At 44.3% G+C, this 12,601-nt stretch overlaps 2 protein-coding genes across 3 annotated transcripts in view; both read left to right on the forward strand.

The window, feature by feature from the left end:
* The first annotated feature begins 601 nt into the window (after positions 1–601).
* zgc:110843 (uncharacterized protein LOC541492 homolog) lies at positions 602–7,463 on the forward strand. Of its 2 annotated transcripts, none has more exons than XM_063188836.1 (3): positions 602–773; positions 1,981–2,156; positions 6,624–7,463. In XM_063188836.1, the coding sequence occupies exons 1-3, from the start codon at positions 698–700 to the stop codon at positions 6,711–6,713; spliced, it is 342 nt and encodes a 113-aa protein (XP_063044906.1). In that variant the 5' UTR covers positions 602–697; the 3' UTR covers positions 6,714–7,463. The 2 variants fall into 2 exon arrangements, with proteins under 2 accessions (XP_063044906.1, XP_063044905.1); XM_063188835.1 differs by having other exon boundaries at positions 605–773; positions 1,951–2,156.
* Positions 7,464–12,285: 4,822 nt separating this feature from the next.
* Positions 12,286–12,601, forward strand: part of cxxc5b (CXXC finger protein 5b) — a 17,581-nt gene continuing 17,265 nt past the window's right edge. The window contains exon 1 of the mRNA XM_063189318.1: positions 12,286–12,601. This exon is cut by the window's right edge and continues 16 nt beyond it. The gene's annotated coding sequence lies outside the window, so the exon portion shown is untranslated.

Genomic DNA, 12,601 nt, shown 5'->3' on the forward strand with positions numbered 1-12,601 from the left:
AGGCCTCTTTGCACTAAGCCCTTGTCAGTTTCAATTCATGGTATGTATGCCGATACTTCCGATGCAAGATATGATGGGACGACACATGCTTTCGCGTGTGAAGCCTCCCGAAGCTTGGGAGGGATGGGCTGGTCACCTCGGGGTTCATTTACCTAAGTGGCCATATGGTTGCTGGCAAAGGCTCTTATCTCGTGCCTTAACAAATGCATCCAGGATATGACCCTTGAAACTTACTAGAAGAAATACATTTGGATTAACAAGTTTCAGGAGTGAGTGTTTTTTTTTCTTTCTAATGAGGCATCTCCTGTAATTCTACGGAGTAGCCTGAAGGAAACAACATTTCCAAATGGATTGGTAACATTATATGCTGAATGTGGGATTAACAAAACCAATCAACACGCATTTATTAGTGTCTTATAATGGGAATAATAAGTAGGCCTATATATTTAATACAAATGTGATTTATTGGGGAAAAACACGCAATTTGCCAGCTGTTTTATCTCCAAATTGAGGATTTTTCATCCGCGCCTGACGCTCATCACTGTCCGCCCTAGATTTCGTTCCCATTGGTCTGTTTACGTGATGACGTACTTGGGTCCGGTAACTGAAAGCTGGATAAGGGCAACTGAACAAGGTTCACACTTGCGGTTTACTGACCTTGTGAAGTAATTTCTCAGTGTATCGCAAACAAATAAGAATGGCGTCGCCTCCTTTCCCGCCTCTCCCCACTTTACCAAAACCTATGGTCAATTCAGGATTCCGAATTTCTAAAGGTAGGAGGAGGCATTTTAAGTGTTTTAATTAGGCCTAGTTGCTATAAAAAATGTTGCTGGTGATACTCAGAATAGCGTAGAGAAGTAGGCTACCATGAAATATCAATAGCCTATAACGCTTACGCTCTATTGGCCTTGGTACACTGCACAGCGACCAAAGTTTTGGACAGCATTTATGGGTCCTCTTGCATTTCTTACGATTGTGATCTACAGTTATTCCAATCTATCAACAGTGTTAAGGCATTTGAGTGAAAGTTTCCGCTTTTGGGTTTGACATTTGAGTGGCACGTCTAGCTTTGAACTCTTGTTGGCATGATACGAGCAGTTTTGTGAGATATTCTCACTGCATTGCTGTAGGCTACATATCTGTGCGGGCATTAAGCCATAATCCGTAGGACTGGATCGGAGCGACCGCGAAAATCCCCCGCCTGACCACCACGAGCGGACGGGACTGCACCAGAAAAGAGCAACAGCTAAACTCGTGTTGCACACCTGACTGTGCCCTTGTCGCCATGGTTACGCTATAGGATGAAGTTGCCATGAGCGCGCGGGCGGCGCATGGGGTCGTTGCAAGCAAATGGTAATCTCTGAGATGATGGCAATGTATCGACTGCCAGTTTGCTAAAGTACACAAACGCAAACTCTTCTGTTTGAGAAGTGACTCACGCGCACGTTGCGCAGCAGCGAGCCCGTGTGGTCGAGATGGCGCGGTCCCGGATACATGTCGTAGGCTAGGGGTCATTTGAGGCCACCGGAGTAGGGCACAGTGTGGTATTAATAATAGGCATTAATAATACCAGCCTTCTTATTACAAATCTATTTTTACTTGCAAAGCATGAAACAAAACATGTAGGCCTATGGAATGTCATAATTCTTAACGGCTTGTTCAACTGTTCTAGACATTGGCCGGTCGGTCACATTGGTCAGGGCCGCTGACAGCTTTGACCGGGTCCAGGACAGAACAACCTGAAAGCCCCCCAATAGGCCTACGCAATGTAATAACTATTTTGAGCTAGGCTATCCTGTGCATTGAATAGGCTACTTAACCCAACTCAAGTTCATCATTTATGCTAATTAAATTGTTCAGTAGGCCTAAATTAAATACATAATATAGGCCTAATATTAACTTATATATTCATATAATTTGAAAATGTACTATGCACTTGGACATTTGCAGAACAGCTGACCACCATCGTTCCTGTTGCAGTGGCAGCGGTGTTGGGTACCTACCTGGTGAGCAGGTACTTTAGCAAGGGGCCCTGCGGCTCCAAGGGACTGGTCAACAAGACCGTCAGCAAAGACAGCAAGGTGGTGGTGCACAGCTTCGATATCGAGGACATTGGCGCCAAAGCAGTCTACTGTCGCTGCTGGAGGTCTAAGAAGGTAGATATATGCATGTGTGCACACACACACACACACACACACACAGTGTTTGGCAAGTTACTGAAAAACTGTAATGCATTACTGATTGCATGTTACTGTCTTTTCAAAGAAATCCCTTACGTTACAATGTTACTATATTTAAAATGTAAGGTATTACACTACTTTTGCATTATCTTACTTACTCTGGCCAAAATAACTGTATATGGATATGGCAGTCATGGGTAAGCGGTTAGGGTGTCAGAATTGTAGCCCAAAGGATGCCACATCTACTCCCGACCCGCCTGGTTGGTGGGGGGAGTAACTAATCAGTGCTCTCCCCCATCCTCCTCCATGACTGAGGTACCCTAATAATGGTACGCCGCACTGCTCCCTTTCGTGCGCCATTGGGAGTTGCCCCTTTGCACGGGTGAGACATGAATGTAATTTCGCTGTGTGCAGTGTGCACTTGTGTGCTGTGGAGTGCTGCGTCACACTGGCAATGGGAGTTGGAGTTTCCCAGTTGGGCTTTCACTTAATTGACAGTGTAAATCAAAATAATGAGTCATGGCTCTTTCACCTCCCATCCAGGAGGTGATTCGGCAGCATGGAGAGTAAGAAGTAGAAGGTTCAAGAATAACATTTTTCTGACCCACCACACACTGAGCACCATTAAAATCCAGGTTACAAGTCAAGTCAAGTCAGCTTTTATTGTCAGTTTCTTCATATGCACAGGTCATACAAGGAAATTTAAATTATGTTTCTCTCTCTAAAGGACATAGACATTCACAGGACTGACATTTACAGACTGACATCAAAGTGCAAGACAGGACAAGTAATTGGACCAATAACAGTAAAGTGATTAAGTAATAAAAATACTGAGCATTTAACATTGGTGAGTGACAGTGATGGACCAGTGATAAAGCAGAAACAATAGTGGATTAGAGTAATACATAACAATTAACATTTAACATTGAACATTTAACATACAGGGGAAGGTATAGAAGACATAATAATAAAAATAATAATAATAGTAAAATACAAAAATAGTCAAGGCTATGCTGTACTTCACATAGTGCGGTCCAGCATTGTCCATTGTAGTCCAGGTCATGTAGCAGCATTTTAGCATCATATTTGGAGGTGCAAAGTCACATTGTGCAAGCAGTTCTTGTCTTGGTGTGTGCCTGTGTGTGTGTGTGTGTGTGTGTGTGTGTGTGTTGCATGTTGCAGGGCCCCAGACAATTCTTGTGCAGGTGAAGATGCAGTTCCATAGTGCAGTTCCACAGTGCTGGTGTGTGTGTGTGTGTGTGTGTGTGTGTGTGTGTGTGTGTGTGTGTGTGTGTGTGTGTGTGTGTGTGTCGGGGGGGGGGGGGGGGGTACAGTCAAATGTATTGCAACTGTTACTATGGTAACTAGTATATATTACAGTCCCCCCCCCCCAGTAATGCCTTACATTACCCCATTACAGCAAAAAGTAATGCATTAGAGTACTTAATTACTTTTTTAATGTGTTACTTCCCAACACTGCACACACACACTATCCACATTTGGATGAAGGTTCATATCTGTTCACTGCATTACGAAATGTGAAGGCCTATTATACTGTAATCATTTTTTTATTTCATGTATATCCTGAAGCTTATAATGATGCATTCCCTGAAAAGAGTATGTATTTTAAGCTGTTTTTCATTTTACTAGTTAAAGGGGCTCCAGGTAGGGGGCGCTGTGGCGCAGCATGCTAAGCCCCACACATTTGGGCTTGCATGCCCACGGGGACCCTGGTTCGAGTCCGGCCGGATTCATTTCCCGATCCTCTCCTGTCTCTCTGTCCCATTCGCTTCCTGTCACCATCTTCGACTGTCCTGTCAAATTAAGGCATAAAAGCCCCTAAAAAATAGGGGACTCCGGGTAGGATTAAAAGTTTTAATTAATCACGGTCCCGAGTCAGACGATGCTTATGTGAGTCTTTAGTAAGTGAACGATGGCTCTCGCGACCACTTCCATGGTCCGCTGTCCGAAAACCCCACATGCAACTTTTGACAGTGCGGTCCAAATGAGTGTCGTGGGAAACTAAACAGTTTTTCATTTGAAACATCGCTTTACGTACCGTATTCAGATTTGTATCAACTGCTGGCATTCCGTGATGAAATACAGAGAGTTTATTTAAACAGTATTTTTTCATTACTGTGTAGATTTTGAGACGTCATCCTACATTGTGCCCCTTTAATACTGTCTACAAGATTCAAAATGACATTCATTTCTAGCCTCGCCTCGCTCATCTAATGTGACGCAAGTACAGAGCATTGGAAGTCGTTAAAAAAACAAATAAAAAGTTTTATTGTTTTTTTTGCTTAGGCTTTTTTTTTTTTACATTTATTTAAACATGCTTTACTTTAAGATATTTCAGCTTATTCCACCTGCTGTCGGAAATCCATGTACAACTCTATTCAGATGTGGTCTATGAATAGCGGCTATACTTGAACCTGGTCTGTTGTCACTGTGGTTGGACAGGGAGTCTGGGATGAAAAGTAATTGCCCACTGTTACACCAAGTGTGCAGGGCTTGACATTTCCTGGCCACTGACCACTCTTAACCATGATATGTCTAACTTTAGAGGATGAAGGGCTGCAGCAAGAATTATCCTCTTTCTCTCAGTATGCTTTTTTTCTCTTTCTCTCTTTCTTAAACTTAACAGTTAATGCACAGTGGGCAAACACCAGATTGTAATTTGCTGTGATTTATATTATCAAAGAACTGGATGGCTGCCAAAGTGGCCAGTGAGACTGACATTATTACTAGCCATTGCACCGTTTTACCAGCATTTGGCATGCCATAAATTATTTCAAAAAGCTCCTGGAAAAGTCCTGGAAAATAGTCTCTTAAAGTACACGCAAGTACAGAGTACATTGAGATAGCATTGTGTGTTTCGATTTCACACACTACACTGATTGGTGGCTTTATTTAGCGCATTCGAAAGGTGTGTATTAACTGCCAGAAATTTGGAGCAATTGGCCTCTGCTATATTCAAGAGGAGCATAAACAGAAAAGTGTTTCAACACAGAATCTACATGTCTTTTTTTTCTTTCTAATGCATTCCAAGTGAAATGATCCCACATTTAGTAACAGGCAACAACGTGGTCATTTTGTAACTAATTTATGGCTGTGTTATGAAGTAACACTGTAGCGCATAATCTTTTACCTTTTATGAGCGCCAAAGTAGTGCTACAGTGTACATGCGAATGAAAATGAGAGAGAAGTAGAGAGGTAGAGTTGGATAAACGGAAATACAGTTTTATTTTTAAATCACATTGGGGGGGTTGAACATGGAATGAATTTGTGTCAGTGTGTCAGTTTTGCATTTTCTTTCTCTAGATTATTTTGTTTCAAATGTGAAATTCCAGCTTTCTGCCACCCTCTTCTAGTCTCCTTGGTGAAGAGTACAGCTCCAGGCCACTTTATTAGAATCGCATGAAAAAGTTGATTTATATCCATAATTCCATCATTCATTTTCAATGGGGCTTTATTTCTGGTGCGTTAGAATGTCCATACCACCAAAGCACTAAAATGTGGCATGGAAATCTACAGGGTATATTGAAGAGTGAAGTGTGGGTCACCAGGTCAACAAACAAGAACAGCTGACAGCAAAGTATCAAGAATATCTGGCCTTCCATAACTCCCATGCATTGTGTCTGCCATTTACTTCAATGTTGAACACATCGTGGCAGTGATTAAGACAGAAAGAGTTCTAACCAAGTACTGAACATTGCATGTTATGTAGAAAGTACCAAATTTCAACTGATTTGATGTGAATAGTTCAAAATCCGGGCATTGAATCTATAATACATGACAGTTAAACATTATTGATGGAATTATGGAAACAAATCAACTTTTTCACGCAATTCTAATAAAGTGGAGCTGTATAACTACTGACACGGGCAAAAACCTCTTCACCATATTTGCACATTACTGTATATTTGCTTCCACACACAAATATACAGTATATTGTACATATTTTGATGCTGTCAGGCTACTTGTTGTGATACATGATTTTAAAGGTGGTTGTGCAGATTAACCTCCACTGATGATTAATAGGTACTTAAAGTGCTCAAGATATGTATACCATTGAAACATTCTCTGAATGGTGTTAGAGTTCATGCGTTACCATTTATTTTAGTTTAATAACAGAATTTAGTGATGATGTCATTTAGTGATGATAGGGCACTCCCCCTCAGCAGAGGCTATGGAATCTTGGGTCTCCAGTCACCAACATGATGTCATGCACAGCTTTATTGAGAAAGAGTAACTGCCACTTTTTCATATACTGTAGTATTATGTTTTGTGGTACCCAAACAAATAAAATATGATGGATAATAGTTTAAATGTGTACTACTAACAAGAAAGTGGTAAACATTATTTTAAATCTTAACCTGCACAACCACCTTTAACACATATGCTCTGTGCCCCCCCCCCCCCTACACTCTTTCTTTACAGTTCCCCTATTGCGATGGTGCACACGCAAAACACAACGAGGAGACTGGCGACAATGTGGGACCTCTGATCATCAAGAGGAGAGACGCTTAAATCAACAATACTCAAGCCCTGTGTGTACGTCTGAGCTGTACTCTGTGCGTACATTTCTGTGTGCACATGATCAAATGTGTGTGTTTGACCCAGTGACGAGCTGCTGTTGTTCTAGTGTACTGAATTCTGACTATCTTGTAAATTTGCTAAATAATATACACCTGAGATTCCACAGTGCCACCTCAAAATGAGATTATGACTTTGTAAGGAGTGAGATAATGGGAATATCGCAAAGTGAACAGTAACATTATACGCATAAAACACACACACACACACACACACACACACACACACACACACACATTAAATGACACCCAGCGCCACAACCGATTTTGTATATATGCACCAGACAGAGTCACAGCATACAGCACACCAAAACAAACCACTAGCACTTCTGAAGATGCCTGTCATTATATCATCAATACAATCAGGACTAGTTCTACCAAAGACTCATAGTTACATAGTCATAGACATACAATACTTCTTGTCACTCTCTAACATGCAAATACACACACTTTAAAATTCTCATCCCATGGACTCCATTGGGATCTTACAATGACTTATAGGGCATTTTGCTGGGGGACAGGGGCTAGAGCTTTCTCAAAGCCAGAAACGCACAACAATTCTACGCACATCTTTATCACTGCAAGATCAAGTCACCTGTTGGTGTTTTTTTTTCTCAGTGTGGTTATCATTACGGTCTCCTAACCAGTAGTGAAACACTTGGAATAAACCCTTTTTCTGCAGTCAGTTTTTCAGTGTTGGTTTTCTCTGTTCAACTTTTTACTGTCATTGCTTTGGATAAACAATTTGCTTAAATTCCTCCTCCAAGGTGTTTTTGCTGTGTATGTTTGTTTGTCACTACGGGTCGCATGCAAGTACTGGAATATTTGAGGCAAGGACGGAGCAGAGAGGGGCGGCAGAGGGACTCACCACTTGGAGGGCCCCCCTGCCAATGGCTTTCGATCACCAAACGTCTTGCAGGGGCCCCTTCTATGATATCCCTTGGACCCAATGCCATTAACGTGCACATTTCTATGCCAAACAACAAACTCAGTATTTATCAACTATTATACTTAATGACCAGACGTTATTTATAGCCCATTGTGATGGCAGACTCCAGCACGACATGTGTCAGTGACACATCTCCCGCCCCCTCCTGTCACAATACCAGTGCTCCACCCCTGATTTGAGGATTGTAGTTAATGAAATTGGTTAGGTTTTATTTCAATGTTTTATTTCAATATTATCTCAATTTTGGTTGAGATAACTAAAAAATTAGTTGTCTTTGTGTTGGAGGGAAGAAGAACAGAAGTATCCACCCAAATGCCAGGTAGACACACAGTACTCTCTTCATCCACTAGATGGCAGTTGTGGTCTGGCTCCAATTGCATCCTCCCCTGTCCAAGTTATTTTACTCACAAACAGTAAATGACACTTGGTTCCATACGATATGGTGTTCAGTGACTAGATGATCATGTAATTATCACTGATATTAAGTGTCTACTCAATCCAAGTCACTGCTTTTGGATTACTAACTTTCTGCTCACTGCTTTTGGATATCCAACTTTCTATGGTCATGGTCATGAGGCAAATCAGCATATCTAGACGAATTAAGCCTCACCTCCACATATTGTGTGTGTGTGTGTGTATGTGTTTGTTTTTATTTATTTTATTTTTATTTTATTTTATTTTTTTTTGGGGGGGGGGTTGTATGTTGTCGTAGTAGTTGAGTGTGCATGTGTGTGTGTGCATGCATGTGTGTGTGTGAGAGAGAGAGGGAGAAGCGAAGGGAAGCTATGTTTTATAGGTAAGGTGTTTGCTGTCCAGGGGGAGTCCATTCACAGCTCCTGCATCTCTCCTCATATTAATTATTCATGTCATTTCCACAGCTGCAAGTGTAAGTCTGTGTGTGCGCGCGTGTGTGTGTGTGTGTGTGTGTGTGTGTGTGTGTGTGTGTGTGTGTGTGTGTGTGTGTGTGTGTGTGTGTGTGTGTGTGTGTGTGTGTGTGTGTGTGTGTGTGTGTGTGTGTGTGTGCAAAGCAGTGACTCCTGAGGCACTATGGGTAGTAGTCACCTCACTGCAGAAGCACCAAAGGCAGAGCTCTTTTTTGGAGAAAGGAGGGAGGGAAGGAAGAGGAGAGGAAAAGGAGAGAAAGAGAGAGCACCTGGAGGATGCCGAAAAGGCAAGAAAGAGAAGAGTGAAAGCTTTTGCATATAGTGAAACACAAAGAAGTGGTGCATGAGTAGGCGCAGGGAAAGAGAGAGAGAGAGGAAGGGAAGGACAGAAAGAAAGAAAGAAAGAAAGAAAGAAAGAGAGAGGGAAAGGACGTAGGTCTCCAGGGGAACGGCTCGCTCGCTGGTGTGTTTCCATGTGTTTGGGGAGCAGGCTGGTGGCATTCCACAGCGTCTGAGAAACCGGACGTAGGCTACGTTTGGTCCCTCGCTTTTTTCTCTCCGTTTATCCCGTCTTTTTTTTCCTTTCTTCCCCTCGCCTTCTCCCTGTGTCTTTTTGAGCAGCAACACCCCCCCCCACACACACACACACACACCAAATCTCTCTCTCTCTCTCTCTTTCTCTCTCTCTCTCTCTCTCTCTCTCTCTCTCTCTCTCTCTCTCTCTCTCTCTCTCTCTCTCTCTCTCTCTCTCCCTGTCGTCTTTCAAGTGGGCTTTATGCTCTCCTGTGGTGAAGGGGGTCATGTGTCTGGACTGCTGGACCAGACCATGTGACGCTAATCCAACACCCCCGCCACACACACTGACACGCATGCTCTCTCTCTCTCTCTCTCTCTCTCTCTCTCTCTCTCTCTCTCTCTCTCTCTCTCTCTATCTCTCTCTGTCTCTCTGTCGCTCTCTCTCTCTCGCACGCATGCAAGCACACACACGCACACACACACACAAGCCTGTGACTGTTGTCTTGCAGCAGGAGAGAAAACATGAGAGACAGATGCAAAGCTTGGGAGAAGCCGCGCACAGTATCTCTCTCTCTTTCTCTCTCTCTCTCTCTCTCTCTCTCTCACACACACACACACACACACACACACACACACACACACACACACACACACACACACACACACACTTATAGGAGCAGAGTGAGTGAGGCAGACATGGCCTGGTGCAGTGTGTGTCCTCTGAAAGTTCTCTCTCACACACTCTCTCTCACACACACACACACACCAGTTGTGAAAGTCTGTACTCCTGGGTGTGTGATCTCAGCACTGCTGCATGCAGGACTGGAGCCTGGCGCGCTAAGCTATAGCTGGGGGGACTGGCCCACTGGCTCACCACCACCACCACAGCCCAAAAGCACTCTACTACACTAATTACCAAGGCCTCCTGAGAGGATATGGGCCCTCTCTTGCCCCTCAGCACACTCCTCCTGCCTGCCCGAGAACAATGGAGGACCCTACTACAACCCTAAAACATTCCAAAGAGGGTTTTTTTTGGTCGTCATCTGAGATATCTTTCAAAAGTTACCAAGTAAAAAAAATAGTAGTTTGCAGGACAGCTTTACATCAACTTACTTTGTCAGCTTACTATAAGAAATAAAGACATGGCTCCATACATGGTCTGATGTCAGCAGTGTTTTCACTTGAGATTTTGGAGGTGGACCAGAAATAAGTTTGTTAATGCTGCATGCTGGACCACCGGGGGCCATGCAGCATTGTCACAAATCACTGTTTATCACTCTTTTGAGACCATAGTGCAGAGTGGTAAACGTGAACAAATGGTAAACATATTTCATGATGATTTCATTAATGTTATCGGCCGCACTTATTGATGGCTCTTATCACCTCACAGAGGGCACAGGAGCACATCTGCATGTGCTCCGGACACAGCGTGCGCTTATTCTTTAGAAGGAAATTGTAGGAGGGAGGGGGAAACAAGAATGCAGCCTGGGTCACGACTGTCGGGAACGGGCTGTCGAGAATGTGTGTGCGGACGACGGGCGAGATAAACGGGGGCCAGGCAGGCGCTCACGCAGTTAGCCACCGCAGTGGAAAAGAGTGCCTGGGCCGCCGCGTGCTGCATAAACAACACTTCGCTCGAGGGCTTAACCACAGCGGATCCGAATAGCACTGTGAAATCAGGATATTAGCTAGGCTTCCCGGGCCCCTTTCGCAGTATGTGGAGGACTCATTCCCTAAACAAACACCTGGTCACTTACCTTAACAAATAACCACTGCAACAATAGGCCCTATGTTTTTTTTCTAATGGGCAGACTGTTAATTATAAAATGCTTCGATTTGTGTTGGGGTGTTTCTCAATTCTAAAGACACCTTTATGTCCACCAGCCTGTGGGCCTTCAGTGGGAATAGGCTGGCCTGTTATCAGTCCACCGAAAACCTACGCCGCGCGCACAACACGTCGCTCTCTCGCTCCCCAAACCCGCATTCTCCTCGCGCCGCACGATCGATTCGCATTGATTCTCCCTGACGAGCTGCTCCACTTTCCAGCCAATGTCCGCGCGCCTGCGATTGGGAAGGAGCCCGAGACGGAGGAGAATTTCTGCCGCCCTGGCGGTGTCACTTCCCCACACTTCAGTTGGCCGCGTGCCAGACAGACAGGACGCTCACAAGAGGCGGAGTGGACTCTGCGTCCACAAGTCGACTCTGTGTCCGCAAGCGACTGACGGACCAGGCGGGCCAGCGACCGTTGCGGACTTGTCTACCCCATTACCTGAGCTGCAGCTGCTGTCAGTGCTGCTGTTACAGAGAGGATGCAGAAGCTGACCACTTGCCCCATCTCTCCCATACACTGCTTTATTTTTCATTCAATTAATGACACGTTGACCATGCTCATTAGTGGCAGCGTGGCTTTACTACAGAGCCACTGACAGCTTGTGCTTTTCATTTCACACTGTCAACAAACCAGAGACAAATGGTGAGCTGAGTGGTTTTAGCCTAAATCACGGGCTATTATTTTGAAGTGTAGGCTACAATGGCGTTTGGAGATTTAAACAATCAGTAAAAAAAACGAGAAAAGGAAAAAACCGGGCATTTTATTGCTACCGAGCATGCGAGTAGAATATTTCCACCTGAACTTCCGATTCTAATTATTTTATGGCCTTATTTGTTGGTGGTGCCATGCTGTATTTAATTAACCAAACTTAATTGTTCTATGCATTAACTATACATTTGCCTGATGAAGCGTAATAATTGATGTTGATGGCACTGTTTCTGTTTGCCAGGTACACCATCTCTTTTGCGCGCCATCCTGGTGTCTCCTGCGTCAACCGCTCGTTCGGGTAAGAATGGAGGAGTAAATCAAAGTTCTTGGAAAGCATGAATGTACATGAGGGAAAGTTTAGCCTTAAAGAGATATGACTGCATGCGTCTGCCAGAAAGAAAGCCCGCGCCCAGACCAGCCAACTGCCGCACGGAATAGTGTCAACAATGGGCTGTCTCTCCCCTTTCCATACTTAGAGATCTCATATCCATGCCGGGCCAATTAAACACCACCTATACATGTAGTTATTGGGATACTGTCAAGGGCGAGCCCCCTGAAGAATAGAACGTTGATCTGAGATCTGCCGTGCGTCATTTCTGCGCGTCTCACGACGGCGGAAAGTCCACTTCGGTTTTTGTGAGAAGCTCCAAAAATCTATGAAATGTGTTTGCATGTTCTCCTCGGCAAGCGGGGATGTGGAGGTGGGATAGTGAACAGCGAAAGGTTGGAGGAGCCCACGCGCTCGTTTTCGGACAAAGTACATTTTAACAGCGTCTCGCCTTCCTGCCTCACCAGGGAGCTCATTTCAGCGGAATGCACAAGACTCTTCCTCGGCGTGGAATCAGTTCGGTTCGATTCTTTCGTCTCTTTTTTTAAGCTGAATCTCCGCAGCGGGAGCAAAGCCGGACCGCTCGGACGGAGCTGCCCTCCCCTCG

The sequence above is a fragment of the Engraulis encrasicolus genome, chromosome 22 (genome assembly GCF_034702125.1).
Source record: "Engraulis encrasicolus isolate BLACKSEA-1 chromosome 22, IST_EnEncr_1.0, whole genome shotgun sequence".
In the NCBI taxonomy this organism is placed as follows: domain Eukaryota; kingdom Metazoa; phylum Chordata; class Actinopteri; order Clupeiformes; family Engraulidae; genus Engraulis; species Engraulis encrasicolus.

Excerpts from the sequence above, each read along its gene's own strand:
- zgc:110843 (XM_063188835.1), top strand. The coding sequence starts at position 698 with ATGGCGTCGCCTCCTTTCCCGCCTCTCCCCACTTTACCAAAACCTATG. Across the intron at positions 774-1,950 it reads AGGATTCCGAATTTCTAAAG|AACAGCTGACCACCATCGTT; the intron begins GTAGGAGGAGGC and ends GGACATTTGCAG. Across the intron at positions 2,157-6,623 it reads GCTGCTGGAGGTCTAAGAAG|TTCCCCTATTGCGATGGTGC; the intron begins GTAGATATATGC and ends CTTTCTTTACAG.